Consider the following 18,532-nt stretch of genomic DNA (forward strand, 5'->3'; position numbering starts at 1 on the left):
CGTATTTTTTTTTCTCGGAGTTTGCGTTTTTAACCCAGTATAGTAAGATTACGATAACAATCTACGATTAGTATATAATTTGCATATGAAGACTGTTTACGTATATCTATGATTTGGAAAAAATTTTTACACTAGTTTTATCGATGCGGTGTGATGCATTTCCATATGTAAACCTGCCCGTATGATAAATAGTTGTAAATCTATTACCTGGTTAGTAAATAAATGAATGTTTGTATTATTTCATAAAATTTTAACGCATTAATTTTGATGAGATCAATCTGTAATGAAAAAGATGTTTCACTCGCAGATTCCTTTACAAGAAAAAAAAATTATCGCGGAAAAAAATGCCAACGGGCATCTGATATTTCACTATAATCTAATAGATTTAGTTATCAAGGTCCAACTAGCTTTAAAATGAATAGTTTCCCCAAAGTTTGAAGGTAAGATAAATATCGTGTAACAATCGTATTAAAAACAGTCTAAAATTATTTTCTAGAGTCTGATTAGAGCGTGCAGAATTTAGAAAATTCTTACGGTAAAAATTTTCTTTTTTATACTAATATACAAATACGGATCACTAAAAAAACTTTGTTCTATCACTTTAAGAATACTACACACCTTATTATATCGAAATCCTTAAAATTATCGTCTAGTGAGCAAATTTTACAAGCCACCTCGTCAGGTATGATGGTCATGAGGTCATGGTCGATCACAACAGATCATCATGCAAAATTAAATCCGATGTATTAAAAATTTTTTATAAATTTAATCCGAATTTTTGTAAAGCCTACGCACTGGCTGATTTATCTTGAAATATGTACACAAAATTAGGTAGTCTCAAGTTCGAAAAGAAGGTATATGCTATGTTAAGAATGCTAGCCAAGAATAAGTAGTTTCTGATAGCACAACATATAAAGAATGTTCACCTTAAATACTTCAGAGAAAGTTCTCGTCTACATTTCAGGAAAGACTAGAAGAAACTAAAAACAAGCTAGAATTCGTGATAGCAAAGGTACTATGTATATTTTGATTATAAATAAAATTTATGAAACTTATATTATAAATTCTCGCTTACTTTCAATAATCAGAATCATGAGTCAAAGAATTTTAAAAAAAAAATTTGAATAGCTCAACCAACCTATATATACACATAATGATATGATCTTCGTTTTTAATCAGATATTGAAAAATAGTAGTCAAAAGTTGTACTTCTAAAAATATGTATTTCTTTGAATATTCTTCATCTTTGGCGACGATTTTGTTGAGATTTGATTGTGGAACTTTAATATTTTAAGAAAACTTGTAGTTTTAATATGGTAAATAATATAATTTTTTGGATCTAGCAGTGGGATTTTGACGACTTTAAATAGAGCTTACAAGAAAATAAAAAGTTTAGAAATCTTTTGATTATTAGAATTTTAAAGTCTTTAATGATAAAAAATTAAAATGTAATAAATTATTATATCTGTTGACTAGCGAAACTGATCAATATTGAGAAAATTCCTCAATAATTATTTACTTTTTTTCGTCAACTTTGTCTGAAAAACTATTTAGTAAAAAAATAGCGGAAGTGTACACTTAGGGAGGTATACATTTATGGAGTGCTGGAATTCTGGATCCATTCATTGTTTAAGCTTCAAATACGATATTCGTTATTTTGGTTATCCTGCTGAGAATACTTCAAACTTATTTTTGCGAAAATTATAATTTTTATTATTATTGCTTCAGAGAATATCAGTGAATCGGAGTCACCGGAGTTGAAAATCGGTTCTTTCACAACTTTCGTTCCGAGTGCTTAATACTTTTGATTGTTACTAATCGTAGTTTTGTTTGACTTTTAATCCGTCTGAAATACAATAGATAATCTGACATCAATGGATTCAAAGAAAAATATTCTTGATAAATATGACTCTTTGAAACAATATCTAAAAGGAAGCTTTACAATGTATCGTCAATTTGAAAATTTTTAAGGTTCAAATATTGTAATTAAAAAAATATATCAACAGATTATTTGTAACACAACATTTTTTTATTAATAATTTTTTAACCGTTTTTTTTTAAGTGAACTCCTGCATAAATAGCAGATAACAGATTGAAATTAATAATCGCAAATTCTAATATCTAATTACAAAAATTTGGATTATTCTTCATCGAAAAACTAGAGCAAAATCACCTGTTAAATTATGAAAGGTTTCAACGACAATTCTAAAATTAAAAGAAAATCAGATCTAACTAAAAAGCATCTATTTTCTATGTGATTTTTTTTAGTTTAATAAACGGTTGCAGTTCTATCTAATCCAATCCCATTCCTTAATTTGGAATCCTTGAAAGAACTACCGCTTTGTTTTTATTTCCAAAAACGGATTAGTGATAAAATCTGATAAATTCGAGGATATCACGTTTATGTATTATTATATACTATGTTTTATATACACATATACTATGTTTTATATATATATATGATATAGATATTTGGTCATTTAAAACACATTACAATGTATATAAACTATAAAGTTAGAGTTTTTTTATAAAAAGTTAATAAAATTTGGTTTTTTTATGTTAATTCAAAAATAATCCTAATGATCACCTCTTTCATCTATTTCTAAAATTAGTAATATTAGAATGACGAATAGAAACAAATTAATATAAAATCTCTAATTTTTATCAGCCATCTTTGATATATTTTTCTTTTTTAAAGAAAAATATATCAAAGATGGCATTTTCCAACAACAATTTTGATAATTCAAATTCATCGCTTGTTGTTACGGCCCTTAAATCATTAACCGGTTTACCCATTATATCACAATCAGAGTATTGGAATCAAATACATAATGGAATTAATAATAACGCTATTTATCAAAACATAAATCCAGTATCTCTCCATAGTTCTTATTTAGCCGGCGGGGAAGTACAAAATAATAATGACGATTCTAATCCCCATTATTCTTTGCAAGGAAACGAAAATATCAATCAACATGATATTGATTATTCTGATTCTCAATTTGTTTCTGATACCTCTTTTTCTACTCAAGAATCTTCTCATTTTTGTTCTGCAAATAATACGCAGTGTTTTATTGTAAACCCGAATAATTTTATGATGTCTTCTTTACAGCAACAAATTACTCAACAAATTTTCCCCTTTCAACAGCATATTGTCCAGAAATTTCAAGTTTTTCAACTAGCTCAATCGCACTTTCCTCAACAAATTCAATCGCAATTGTCTCAAATTCAGGTGCAATTTCCTCAACAAATTCAATCGCAACAATCTCAATTTCTTCAACAAATTCAATTGCAACAATCGCAATTTTCTCAACAAATTCAATCACAGCATTCACAACAGTTACAAATTTCTCAACAAATTCAGCAAAATTCTAATCAAATTTCTCAAAAACCGACTATGATAGTTATTAGAATTTGTACGTTAAATGGACAAATAATTCCAATTAAAAATGTTCCAATTATCGCAAAAATTTCTGTCATAAAATTTCATATTGAAAGTAAAACTAGAGTTCCATCAAATCGACAACGATTGATTTATTCAGGAATTTTATTAAAAGATAATCTAACATTATTAGATTATAATATTTTAAATAATAATGTAATGATTAATTTGATTGGCCAAAATAATGAAGTTATTAATTTTATCGATTCAGATTTTCTTGATCCAATGTATGATTGTGATTTTACGAATATTGTTGATGATAAAAAATTTATGAGAGGATCGTACGAATATCGCAGACCGTGCGGCTGGAAACGAATTGCCGTTAAAGTATTAAATAAATATGGAAATAATGCTTGGTTAGGTAAAGCAGCTAAAAAAGGATCTTGGCGTTATGAATCAGACCCAAACGAATGGCCTGTTTCTTATCATGGAACAGATAAATTTAATGCAAGATCAATTGCTGAAACTGGTTTTGATATTACAAAGGGAAAAAGATTTAAATTCGGATATGGAATTTATTCTACTCCTGATATCAATGTTGCGGCTTTATTTGCTAATAAATTTATTCATAATAACGAAGTTTATTGTCTGGTATTTCAAAATAGAGTAAATCCTCAAACTTTAAATAAAATTAACACTAGTATCGGCGAATATTGGATCAGTCCAAAAAGTGATGATATTAGACCTTACGGTATTTGTATTAAAAAACTTGGTAAAATTTATCCTTGAAATGTGTTGCGATCCGTTGATCCGTCAATCCATCAATCCGCGGATTTATCCGATTTGAAATCATTCGGATTGGATCCAGATGAAGATACGAATGATTCGTCATTTGCTATTTCTGTATATAAATCCGGATCCATCCGTAGTAATGGAACCATTCGGATGGTTATCCGGATCATCCGTTATTTACGGATCGGTCATCCGGATTTTTATATTGAAATTCATCCGGATGGTCATCCGAATCATCCATTTGTCCATCCGGATCGTAACACTACCTTGAAAGCAATGTTTTATTTTTTTATGATGTTATAAAGTAAATTATATTCTGAAATATATGTTTTGTTTATTATATTGGTTATTATACTGTACATATTTTTCTTATTTACTAACAAATGTATTAAATTAGCTTTTATATCAATAAATATATTATTAAAAATTTTTTAATTATTATTTGTCGTAATCTCAATTACGAACTATTGGGTAACTTGTTTTAATCAGTGAATGAAATTCCCATGGAATTTGCAGGAATCTATCGGAGTCTATGCCAATTTACATTAATAATACTGTACAAATCTCATAAAATTACATCGAATTTACAATACTGGTTTTAATAGAAACTTTATACATTGACAGATTATTGATTAGATCAAGATTAGATCAATTGATTTATTTGTTTGTTTCCTCATTAATAATGAATCTAACCCAAACTTATAGGTTCATATTTCAAAAAAAAAGTGACTTCTGAGGGGGAAATTTGTGACTACATGAAAGTCATGTGACTTATTTCGAACTGCGTATTAAAAATAGCATTTATTGTCTATGATATAATTTATTTGTCTATAGATAAATATATTAAAAAGTGTAAAGAGGATTATCTTTATAAGAGAATATCTATCAAATTTAATAATTAAAAACAAATAATTTAAATTAAATGATTCTTTTCTGAATCAATGAATTTAAGTAATACCTTCAATTCTGATTTCTTAGACTCAAATTCTCTTTTTCTTTATTTACAATATATGCTGTAGTCAATAATATAGCTGAAAGATTGATATATGAAATTCAGATCCCTATTTGTATGGAACTTGCATAAAAAGCCACCCTTAACAAAAAGTTGATTGTCTTGATATCATATTGGAGATATATGTAGAATGATTCAACATGATGTTAAGGATATTATTTCCAGACATCATACTAATAATATTATCAAATATATTAAATAATAAATATCATATGATTATTGAAAAATATAAAAATAAAGAAAATTATTAAATTTACAAAGAATGGGTTTAAATATTAAGAATTAATTCAGAAAATTAATAAATTTACTATAAAATAAAATTAATATTTTTGGTAATTATTAACATTATTCCAGTTGAGATTTTTAACATCATACTAAATAATGTTTAGACATCAACTTCAGTTTATTTATCTGATATGACATTTAAATATTAACTGGTATAATACCTAAACATTATATATACTAGGAAACAATAACCATTAATATATCCAAAGTATTATAAATCATATGTTTATAAAAATTAAAAGTGTTATTTATGATATTACAAAAAAATCACATTGCAAAATCAATTGTTTTATTTTTTATTTATTTTTATTTTAAAAAAAAATGAATACAAACTAAAAAGCATGTAAAATTTTTAAGAAATTTTAAATTAAGAATGTAAATAAAAAGAATTATACATAAACAAATCTAAAGTTACATCTAATCCTAATATTTTATTGGTCATGTATACATGTGGATAGATAACACATATATGGTTTGCAGTAAAATAGAGGTATCCTATATATACGCTTCAAACAATAATGTCTGGATATCAGCCTTTTGTTAAAAGTAGCTTGTAATATAACATTTGATAATTTTATCTAATTTTTCTGGTAAAATAATAAAAGTAGAATTGACAATTGCTTTATTTATCTTATTTTGATCCTTACAGGAAAGGATTAAAAATTTTAGTTATTAGTTATAATTTTATAAATTTGATATAATATCAGCAATTTGAGAAAATAGCATAACTGCATAAATTTTATCTGCCAACTGAAAGCAATAAAGCAATTGTTGATCTTGTATTGAAACTCTGTTTCTGGAATAAAAAAAAAGCTTTTCATAAAGTTATTAAATAAATATATATATTATATATATATTAAATTTTAACTATACATGTTGTCAAATTATTTTAAATTGCCATAATTATAAGTAAAATTTCAAATCAATTACAACATCCCAAATTATTTTGGTACTTTATATAATGAAATTATATATAAACTGAATGAATTCAGTTTATTCAAATTATTTGTAGATTGGTAAATTTAATTGTCAATTTACCAAAATTAACAATCTTTTTTTTTTATTATCAATAAAATAAATAATTAATATAAATTAAACTATTAATTTTTATAATTTATAATTAAAAATGTGTAAATTATAGATAAAATAATAATTAATAAAAATAATAAACTAAATATAAATAATTATTAAAAAATAAAAATGTTGCGAAACTAATCAGACAGTTTTTGGCCTGCATTATGCTTAATTTTGGTAGGAATTATACTTAATTTTGGCCAAAATATAACCCAGACTCTGAAATTAATATTTTTAAAAATATTATCAATAAAAGTTAAAAAAAAAAGGATAAGTTAAATTCAAAAAAAAAGTACCAATTTGCTCAAATATAAAATATGACTTTGTAAAATCAACACAATTTGCTAAAACTCATAATTATGACTATTAATTAATTTTCAATCAATTTGCTCTATCTAAAATTATGAGTTTAACCTAATTTTGATTGAATTTGCTAAAACTCAAATGTGAGTTATATATGTGATATCTGGGATCCTATTAAGACTGCTAGAAATATATTAATAATATATAAAAAATTAAAAGATATCATTAAAAATAAAACACATTAGGAAATTTGTTTGGGCATAATTTAGTATAATATTTTGGAGGTGGTGTAAAATTTTGAAATATTATACTAAAAATGTAATATTACAAAAATTTATACTCTTAAATTTGAATAATTATAGTAATTTAATAATCTCTCGCTATCTACTGATCTAATTAAGATGATCTCATTGGAATCAGCTCATCAAAACGAATCAAATGATAGTAAAAACACATTTCTATAGTTGATAAAATACTCTATAGTATGCAATAAGTTTTAAATTAATAGAAAGTCATCTATTAAATGTAAAAATTAAGATTGCTGGAGAAACTAGGGGGTTTTGGCTAGAGCTCCTAATGAGTCGAGTTGAGTCGAGTCACGAGTCAAAAACCTTAATTTTAAAGTACTATTTATTAAGTTAGAATATAATTAAACGAAAATTTACAATTATGCGAGTCAAAAATGCGAGTTTATGCGAGTCATTTTCGGAGCTCTAGTTTTGGCAAATTGACGAAATGCCAAAATAGTGAAACTTTGCCAAAACTATATGAAAGTCTTATTAAAAAGTTGGCAAAACTCTGTGAGAAAAGCGAAATCTGACAAAACTTATTATAAATGCTAAAACTGCTGAAACCTTGCCGAACTATAATAAAACTATAGTAAAATTTTGGAGAAACTAATTGTAGAATTTTGGGGAGGTTTAGGCAGACAACCTTAGTAAAGATGCGATTTTACTACCATTTGATTTATATTGATGAGCTGATTCCAATGAACTATAGATCGTCTTGATTGGATCAGTAGATAGCAAAATATTATTAAATTACTATAATTATTCAAATTTAAAAGCATAAACTTTTGTAATATTATGTTTTAATGTAATATTTTGAAATTTTACACTACCTCCAAAATATTACACTAAATTACGCTTAAACAAATTGTCTGATGAAATAACTTAACTTGTAATAGAGTTCAAAGTATTATCAATACATATTTTATTTAGTTATTATAGTGATACTAAATTTATAAAAATTAAATATTTAAATTTTATCAATAATATTACTATTAGTCAAGAATTTCGAACATTATATATACAACTCAGAGGTTAACTTTCACAAAAAAAAAATTAGTATTTTGCAATTATCTAGTCCAACTTATACAAATTTTTTTTTTGTTTTATAGTAATGTTGCTGCTTAAAACTCATTTAATAATAAAATTCAAAAATCTGAAACTTAAAAACTTTATTTTTAATAAAAAAATTGGTAAATCTGAAATTATAATTAGTTTCAGAAAATATAAAAACAATTTAAGCAATTAAATTTATTATAAAAAATAATTTCAGATTGAATTTTAATTCAACTAAAATTTTGAAAAATAGTTTTGGTAAGCATTCTTATTTTGTAACTTTCATTGAGTTCTATAAAATAAAAATATTTGTATGAATCAAATCATTGGATATCAAGATAATCGCAAAAAACTAAAAATAAAAAAAAAGCAAATTGGATTTTTTTTGGCAAAAAATCAGTTATAAGTTCTATAAGAGATATTTAGGATCTTATTAAAAAAATGGTAAATTCTATTTTTTCACATTAGTATTTGGTTTTATAAATAATATAGAAGTCATGATAAAATAATTAATAACTTAATGTCTGAAATTTTATTTGCGTATTTTTGCAGGATTTTCAATATCAAGTGTCAATATACATACTACTCATATAAAAAGTCTCTGCGTATAACTTATAGTAAAAAAATTTTTTGCCACCTGACCCCTATATATATATTTCTGAGTCCTGTTATTTTTATAAATCTGTATATTTTTATAATTTTAAATTTTTGATTATAAGATATACTAGATTAACAATTATTTTTTACAAGTATTTTTTGCTTTTTCTTAAATCTTTAATAATAATTATTGCAAATTTTGAATTGTTTAATAATTTTAATTCTATAACTTATAAATTCAAATAATAAAAAAATTTACAGCTATTGCAATAATTATTTAAAGTTTCCATTATTTTTATATAAAAATTAATACAATATTTTTATGTTAAAAGGGCTATTATATTTTTTTAATATTCTTTATAATAAATATTAGATATAAAAATATTGTAAAATATAAAAAAACTTTATTGTAATAATGTAAAATGTAAAATAAGTTTAAATAATCAAAATTGTAAATTATACTAGTAGTGTTCTGCAAAAGATTCGGTCAAATCAAATCAATTCAAATTTGATTTAGATTTGATCCAATTTGATTCAATAATTTTTGATTTACAAATCAAATTTAAATTTTAAATTCAAATTTAAATCAAATCTAAATCAAATTTAAGTCAGATTACTAAATCAAATTAAATTAATTTGAATTATTCAAATCAAATTCAAATTAAATTCAAATTAAATTGAATCAAATTACTGAATCAAATCAGATTCAAATTATTTAAATCAAATTTAAATCAAATTAAATCAAATTGAATCAAATCAAATTAAATTACAAATCAGATTTGAATAATTTAATCAAGTTTAGATCAATTTGAATTTAATTCAAATTAAATTAAATCTAAATCTAATCAAATTCAATTTGATCCATATATCAGTTATAACATATATTATATAAATTATATATCTGAGTTTTTTTTAATAATGATACTAGCTTTAAATATTTAATTAAATATTTAAATTGTATTAATTTTAAAAATAAAAAATGTAGAATTATATAATTCTTTATTCAGTTCACTGTATTCTAAACTAATTAAATTAAGAATAATATAAAAATATATGATTTAAATTATTTCTTCTATTTCATGTAATTATTCAGAACAAATGTGAAGGATTATATATATTTATGTACTATGAAAAATAATCAATCATGTGTTTCAGAATTTCAAGATAATATGCTACTAATCAGTAGAAAATTGCAATTATGTGAGTTTCTTTATCTGGGAATTTTAAGACATTATGCTGCTAATCAGCAAAAAATTATCAGAATTCTAAGACGTTATGTTGCTAATTAGTAGAAAATCACTATCATTCTTGATATATGTTAACATCTTTATTTATTATAATATCTTATTCTGAATTTACAATGGTTTCCATTTCCTAATTTATATGATTACTAATTATCAAAGAGTTCTATAATATAACTTAAATATATAAGTCACTAATCATATATAGTTATTTATGTAATATATACTAAAAAGAATATATACTGTATATCATTTTTTTTTACCTGATTATTGAAATAGGTTTTGTTTTGAATGTCATTATTTTTTTTCTTAAACCTTATAGAATTCTTTATTACTATTCCAATCAAAGGTTTATTATACAATAAAATATGCAAATATTACTGAGGTAAAAATAGTATAACTTTATTTAAAATTCAGAAAAATCTTAGTTAACTAAAGTAAGATAAGAACTGCTATCTTTCTTTTTATAAAAAAGCAAGTAATATTCTTAATAATTGGCTTGTAGGTATTAAGATTAGGAATTAAGAAAGTATTATATGGTACAATCTGTAAAAAAGTGCTTTACTTTTAAGTTATTTGAAATTTTTCTGTTTAGAAGAGGAACTGGTTATGTACCTCACTACCTCTTAAACTATCAAACAACCTGTCTGTTAAATGTTTATCTTTTATTTGCTAGTTATTTGGATTACTGTGGTGGTCATGAACAGCTAATTCATTTCTCTTTTTATTTCACATTTCCACTTTTTTAGAAATGGTAAAAAATGTAAAAAGAATAGACAGACATGTTAAACAACAACAATTAGAACAATTATCAACAGGATGTATAAGATGTTGACCATGATATAGAGAGAATATTAACAATTGAAAATTTTCTGATGAATTGAAGCCTGAATTTTGGGCTCAAGTCCTTAAATTATATCATTATCCAGATGAGAACAATTGGAAATTCCAATATGACACCATCAGTACAGCCAAAAGATACCTTAAGGCAGAAAAATATTTATCTCAAGCACAACATGCTCTTTTAGGTTCACATATCTAATAATAATAGTATAATTTTTCACACATTACATTAATATTTAGTGAATAATAATCTTGTAATTCTAAAAACATTAATGTTGAAACCAATTAGTGGTAACTTTTTAGCTAACGAGACTTCACTACTTCAATTATTTTTCTTAATGTTATTTTAATATATTAATTGCTAATAACCATCAAAACACAATAAACTATATTTGCAAATGAAACAAGTCTTTTCTTTAAATTTACCGCAGTGAGTAGATTAAAGTATAACGTAGTGTTAATTGTAAAGTCTTTTTTCGTGGTATGTACGTATATATACAAACAATGCAAGTATTTGGAATTCATTCATAATAATACACATTATTTTCATATCTATTATTTTTGAAAAGTTCAAAGTCGATCTTACAAAGAAAAATAGTAAATCATTTTAAAAGAACATGACTGTACGAAACTTTTTTCCAGAATTCCTCCAAATTTGAATATTCAATCAAAGATAAATCAAAATTACAATATATGGTCCATATTAAGGGATTTGTAAATTCAACTATAAAGTGCTATAAGAAAGGATATCTCGATTTGAGGTAAGAATTATGAATTTTGGGTCAAATATTTAGATTGCTTTGAAAGTGGACGTATAGATGATTTAAAATATGTTCTCTATACTTATAAGCCGCATTATAAGCAGATTTGAATGGGTACAATTATTCAGGGGAAAAATCAAGATTTTGAATTAATGTGATTAAAAGGATTCATCAAAATTTTCCGTTATTAATACAAGTGTCTAAATAATCACGTTTTTACTAACTACCCAAATCTTGCCAAACATTTGATTGCTCAGTCAATATGTCGGTTGCATTAAGTTGCAAGCGTTCTCCTGCATATCCTTTTCACAAATACTGTATATCTAAAATACTATATTATTTGTAACCCGTTTGCTTCGCAATAAAAATTATTATTATATGGCGATATATTACACAAATTATATATGATGCAGGGGGTATCTCACATTAATTATTAATATAAGGTAATCTAAACGTGACTAACGACTCTGCGGCAACAAAGTGAAACCATCTATTGTAAAATTATATGTGAAAGAATTTTATTATTTTAATAGTTAAAAACAAGGAATTATAATTGGATAAAATACGAGTCAATGTATTTGATTAAAGCGCAGTATACTCGATCTGTTATAGTGGACATTATAGAGTATTTGTTTGCAACAGTGTAATTAATAGCAAAAAAAGCTATCTATGAAATTAATTTTTATTGAATCAAAAAGCATTAATAATTGTCGATTTGTAATTACTAACCACCCTTACAAAAAAAAAAAAAAGAAAAAAAAAGGGTATTACCTTTAAATACTAATAACATTTTTGATTTTTAAACATATATATATATATATTTAATACACTATATACATTTTTACGACTATTTATTTTATACACTAGGAGGAGTAAAAAAGGAGTTATTTACTCTTTCTATTAGAATGTGATATCAACATATCCTTCTTTAAATTTTACTATATTAAAGAATTATTTTTATGTACCAGAAGGATTCATTGATAAAAAGCCGTTATTTGTGGTTACATCGTAAATATTTTGGGCATTTCCAATTCCCCAATCACCCAATTTCCATGCTATATTATATAAAAGAAGTCAAAGAAGTCAGTAAAGCAAAGAATGTTATTACCCTTCCCCATTTCCCTTCCTGTTTTACTTACTTATAAATACAATAGTAGCTAGGACGAAAACAGCAATCAACATTAAAATAGATCCTTGGTTTGGTTTATAAACTTTAATTTCTACATTGGGACCAATTTTAATCACATCATGTTTTTGTTTTTCATTCTCATTCTCATTAGGTTTTTGAATAATAGGAGTAATTGAAGTATTTGAAATAGGGGAAACTATTGATGAATGTTGACGTGGAACAATATTTATAGTATGATCTATGTTGTTGAAATTATTATTGTTGTTGTCGTTGTTGTTGTTGTTAATATTTATATTTCCAGTTAATAAGCCAGTTGGTAACGGTCGGTTTTCTTCTTTATCCTCTCGAGATTGAGCATTGTTATTTAATAAAGGATCATCAGGATCACCGCTAGCGTTACGAAAATCAAATCTCACCAAAGATTCATTTGTATTTTTGACTGGAGTTCTTTCTTTAAAATTGGACAATCTATCTTTATTTAATATTTCTCCCAACATATTTTTAACATTATTCTGTTTCGAAGAGTCAGAATCGCTACCATCTAAATCACTATTACGAAATTCTGTACGTAATGGGGAATCACTCTGTTGTACTTGAGCAGTATACGCACTAGGTATTTTTGGCAAATTTTCTATCTTTGGTGTTGATATTCTAGAACGATTTCTTGAAAGAAATAGGCCAGGCAATGAAAGAGGAGATGGGGTAACAGCCGAATGATCTATTGAGGATTGATTGACATCATCATTATTATCATTATCATTAATATTATTATGTCGTTGAAATTGTTGCGATTGTTGCGGTTGTTGTTGCGGTTGTTGTTGAGGTTGTTGTTGAGGTTGTTGTTGAGGTTGTTGTTGAGATTGTCGCTGAGATTGTCGCTGAGAATGTTGTTGAGATTGTTGCTGAGATTGTTGCTGAGATTGTTGGTATTGTGGATATTGTGAATATTGTAAATATTGTGGATATTGCGGATATTGCGATGATTGTTGGTAAATTTGTCGATTGACATCATCTTGATTTGGACTATGAGCAACTTCATCTAACGGAGATAAAGGTAATGGATTATAAGTGACATGTTTATTATCATAAAATTGTTGTAATTGTTGTTCTGTTGGAGGAAAATAAGGATTATAATTATTAATATTATTATTACTAATTTTATTATTACTAAGTAGTGTATTGGTTAAATTTTGTTGTGGATTATCATCAGGGGATATAACATAATGTACATTAGAAGAAGGAGCTTGTTTTATGTGAATAAATTGTTCGTTTGTGGGTTGTAATTGTGATGAAGAAGGTAATGAATCTTGATGTAAAGATAAATTTTTTGGGGCGTATTGTTCTTGTGCTGCAACAAATTCTAAATATTCCACCGGATTTGTAGTTGATCTCACATTATTCCTATCCAAATGTTTGGAGAATTCTTCACTGGTCGAATACGCTCTTCCCATTTCATTATCACTTTCTCCATTATCATCATCATTATTATTATTACTAAAAGACATTTATCTATCCTGAAAGTATTTTTATTAGTTAGTTGTTATGATGTATTAAATTATTTTCGATAAAACCTTCATTTTTACCTGTATTTCGAAAAAGCTGTTTTTTAAAAACTGTGAAAAAAAAAGTACCCTTTTTTTTTATTTTCTTTCTCCTCCTTTTTTTTTTATCTAAATTTTTATATCATTTATACTTTATTATATTAAAGCTGATATTTTTTTTTTTTACTGTGGAGGAAAAAAAACGGAAAGAGAAAATAGGAAGAGAAACCGGCTAATTTCAATCAACAAATAAGCAACCAAATTTCAAATGAAAAAAAAGGTTTGTCCTAATAATAATTTAGTTATAAAATCTACTACCCTACACAATAGTACAAAATTTACAAAATTAGATTTAAGCAACGGGAATTTTTGACACACAAGCTTACAAGATAATTTTTTTTATATTTTCATTTATAAATGAAATGTAATTTGACGTACAATTTACTTAAAAAAAAATTTCGGTGTAACCCGTATCTTTCTGTCAATGATTTTACCATCTCTCCTAATTAATCATTCCGGGTATTACAAATTAATAAATTAGTATGCCGTATGATTGTTGTAGTATAATAGAACAGGTTCACTGAGTTACTATAATGGTAAAAGTCTTTATTTTACAGAAAAAGATTCGGCCATGTTCAACCTTCCTGAAAATAATCATAATAAACTATTTTAGGTATACCGTGCTTTATATAGGTATATGTATCTATAAAAAGAAACTACATTTGAAAAAATTTGAATTAAACCTTTAAATGTTAAAGTATCTTCCGGCGGCTTTCTTCTTTATGTATGAAACAGTAAATAATAAATAATGTAAAAAGGTTTAGTCCAATACTTTCAATGACGACACGGAGATCTTAATTCCGAATTTTTATCTTTTATTTACAAAATATTTGGGCGAAATGACACGGTATTGTGGTTTACTTTTTATTAAAACTACTCAATTCCATTGCAAAGCTTTTACTTCTCCCGCCTTACCTTTTATGATAAACAATCAATCATAAAAGAAAATTACACGAACAGACAAAAATTACAAAGATAAAGTCACGTGAATGTATAAATCGTGTATTTTGGCGAATCTGGTCAAGTTTGTTTCTTAATTCTGGCCAGAGACCAGATTTATGAATTATTAATTAATTATCACATTGTTATTTAACCATTTCAGGTTAAAATTATACACCGGAACAGCATCCCACATTTAGATTATCATGAATTTACGAAAATTTCGAAATTTCTGAGATTTTTGATAATAATTAATTCAAATATGTTCCATTTAGGAAAATGAAATTCTTCAAAATTTTTTTTTTTTCGTTCAATTTAAAGTTTCGTTCAAAATGCATTATTAATTATTGGATGATCAAACTCATTTTTAAAGTTTAGGCTAGATTATGAAATTATACAGCTATCTAATTACTTTTTTATAGCTTTATTCATAATCGTAACACAAAACTTTTCGTTGTGAATGTTAAATGGCTAGCTCGATTTTGTTATGGTTCATTCTTTATAGACATTTGCGCTCGGGATAAAAACTTTATTAGTTTATTCGTTATCTTTCCCACCGACCGCAGTTAAATGAGTTTGATTGGTTTAAACTGGTTTAATATTAAATTGCACATATGACATACATTATACACATAGTTTTTAATATATGATTAATAGCGTAAAATTCAATGAAAATCTCTTTTCTATTCCAAAAAAAGCAATGGTTAGATGATATTCAACGTGACCTTAGCTTATATTTTATGTACAACCCCTATTTCAACATTTATTCAACATTACAAACTTCATCCCCTTTCTCATTTTTTACCCAAAGCTTTACCAAATCTTTTAATAAAATAAGTAAAAAAGAAACTTACATTACTGAAACCTTTTTTAAAGAAAGTCATTTTATTGATCAAATATGTTTAAGGGAAGCTTTTTTAGTTCATTAAGGAATAGTGGAGGAAGTTCGAATCCGTCTAATTCACAGAAGGACGCGATCCTTGAACAATTGATTGCTATATTACCTGACGCAGGTTTGAATATTTAAAAGTAAAACTTAAAAACGTACCTTACCTTATTTTCTTCGTTTTATTAAAAAAAATAATATTTATTACTTTCTTCTTCTATAGATCAAGACTATTTAAAATATTGTATTGGATTTTATCGCGATAATCATGTGATGAGAATTACGGAAAAAATATTTAATTTTAATAAAGGACATTATCCAAAAATACCAGAAGGATGTAAGAATGCTAACTCTACAAAAGCAAAAAATGAATATTTATTAAAACTTAATGAATTATTTCCCGAATGTGATGTGGGATTTTTAAGAGAAAAGTTATGTAGTGTAGATCAAAATCACTTACAACAAGTAATTGACCGATTATTAACTATGGATAAATCAGGAGATAAAGGAGGATATCCTCGTAGGGTAAATCAATTTATTATTGAACCATGGGAGTTGGTAAGATCACAAAGTTATAGAAAAGCTGTTAGATATAGATTATATAATGATTTTCCTGAAACTTGGCGTTCTACGATAAAAGCAATATTAGCGGAAAATAATTTCGATTACAGAAAAAGTTTTGAAAAATTGAAGGATTTAACAACAAATAATTGGTGGAATTCTATATTTAGTATATTTCGTAGAAAATTATATAAAGAAATGGAAAATCCTGAATTATTAGAAGAAATACAAAAGTTACAATATGTTAAATTAGAAGAACAATCAAAGGCTGATCATGAAATAGCGAAGCAAGTTAATTTCAGTGAATATACGAATAATGATCAATTAATAACTTGTGGTTGTTGTTATGGTGATTTTCCTTTTGAAGATTTGACTTGTTGTAGTGAAGGTCATTTATTCTGTAAAGATTGTATTAATCATTTGGTACAAGAAGGTTTATTTGGTCAAGGTTCTTTACGTGGTAAACAAATTAATTGTATTGAACAAGCAGGTTGTGATGGTTATTTTACCGATGATCAGCTTAAATCAACTTTACTTCCTGACGTATTTAAGAATTATTTAGATTCTTTGGTAGAACATTCTTTAAAACAATCAAATTTATCATTAGTACAATGTCCTTTTTGTAATTATTGCGAAGTAGATGACAATGACTTATTTCTTACTTTTAAACAGTTTAGAATACCCAAATCTTCAAAATCTTTTATATTATTGGCTAGTTTACCTGTAGCTATTTTACCTTTATTTACTAGTTTTGAAAGTATTTTTAGTATTTTTACAGCTTTAAACGTTGTAATTATATTAATTCTTCCTCAAATTGTTTGGAATGTGATGGGTGTTTATCCACTTAAAGCTTGGGTTAGCGAATTAGACAATATCGTTAAACGTGTATGTATATTTTACGAGGAAGGTTTTTTTTTATCGAAAAAGGAACACAGATTTTAATGTTATATTTTTTTTTTTAATTACTTTAGGTGAAGCGAAGACGCAGAGGAAACGTATTTAAATGTCAAAATCCCGAATGTCGTAAGACATCTTGTTTATTATGTAGTAGGGAAAGTAAACCTTTTCATAAGTGTTACGAACGAGAACAGGATAGTTTACGTCTTTTTGTGGAAAAAGCTATGGCGGATGCTGTTAAACGAACCGTGAGTATCAAAATGAAATGTGAGGTTCATACTGTATCATTTTTCTTATTATTTCTCTCTTTGAATTTTAGTGCCCAAAATGTCATATATCATTCACAAAAGCCGATGGATGCAATAAAATGACGTGTAGATGTGGTTATGTTATGTGTTATTTATGTAGAAAGGATTTGCGGCAAGAATCTTATGCACATTGTAAGTGTTGATTTATTTTATTTATTTTCAGAAAAAAACTTTTTCTAATCTTTTCTATTTTTTTTTTGTTTATTAATATAGTTTGTGATCATTTTCGTCCTATTCCAGGACAAAAATGTAAGAAATGTAATAAATGTGATTTATATAAAACTGAAGATGAAGAAAAAGTCATTAAAGAAGCTGCTACAAAAGCTCGTAATGAATTTTTAAAGTCGCATCCTGAAGCAAGAGGTGTTAATCTCTTAGAAAATAATGTTATTGGTCCTGTTACTAACGAAGGTATGTTATACAGCTAACCAGTTAATAAACTTGTAAGAATTTATCTTAAAATTAAGATATGAACTCATTTATTTATTTATTATTTTTGTGAAATTACAGATGATAATTATTATAGGGAAACATTTGAAAAGGCAGTTGAAAAGGTTGTTGATTATTTATTACCTTGA

The 18,532-nt window shown here is 25.5% G+C and overlaps 3 protein-coding genes across 3 annotated transcripts; 2 read left to right on the plus strand and 1 right to left on the minus strand.

Moving 5' to 3' along the window:
• Window positions 1-2,713: 2,713 nt before the first annotated feature.
• Window positions 2,714-4,171, plus strand: OCT59_017436 (uncharacterized protein; the record flags this gene model as incomplete). Its single annotated transcript, XM_025322297.2, has 1 exon — window positions 2,714-4,171. One exon carries the CDS (start codon window positions 2,714-2,716, stop codon window positions 4,169-4,171), a length of 1,458 nt encoding a protein of 485 aa, XP_025166634.2.
• Window positions 4,172-12,491: 8,320 nt separating this feature from the next.
• Window positions 12,492-14,687, minus strand: OCT59_017437 (uncharacterized protein). The gene is made up of 3 exons (XM_025322298.2): window positions 14,346-14,687; window positions 12,773-14,276; window positions 12,492-12,688 (listed from the first exon to the last, which is right to left on the minus strand). The coding sequence occupies exons 2-3, from the start codon at window positions 14,265-14,267 to the stop codon at window positions 12,591-12,593; spliced, it is 1,593 nt and encodes a 530-aa protein (XP_025166635.1). The 5' UTR covers window positions 14,268-14,276; window positions 14,346-14,687; the 3' UTR covers window positions 12,492-12,590.
• Window positions 14,688-16,086: 1,399 nt separating this feature from the next.
• Window positions 16,087-18,532, plus strand: OCT59_017438 (uncharacterized protein; the record flags this gene model as incomplete). The annotated part of the gene is made up of 6 exons (XM_025334111.2): window positions 16,087-16,315; window positions 16,412-17,634; window positions 17,721-17,894; window positions 17,966-18,086; window positions 18,168-18,365; window positions 18,465-18,532. Exons 1-6 carry the CDS (start codon window positions 16,201-16,203, stop codon window positions 18,530-18,532), a joined length of 1,899 nt encoding a protein of 632 aa, XP_025166636.2. The 5' UTR covers window positions 16,087-16,200.

This window comes from Rhizophagus irregularis, chromosome 26 (genome assembly GCF_026210795.1).
Source record: "Rhizophagus irregularis chromosome 26, complete sequence".
NCBI classification, from domain to species: domain Eukaryota; kingdom Fungi; phylum Glomeromycota; class Glomeromycetes; order Glomerales; family Glomeraceae; genus Rhizophagus; species Rhizophagus irregularis.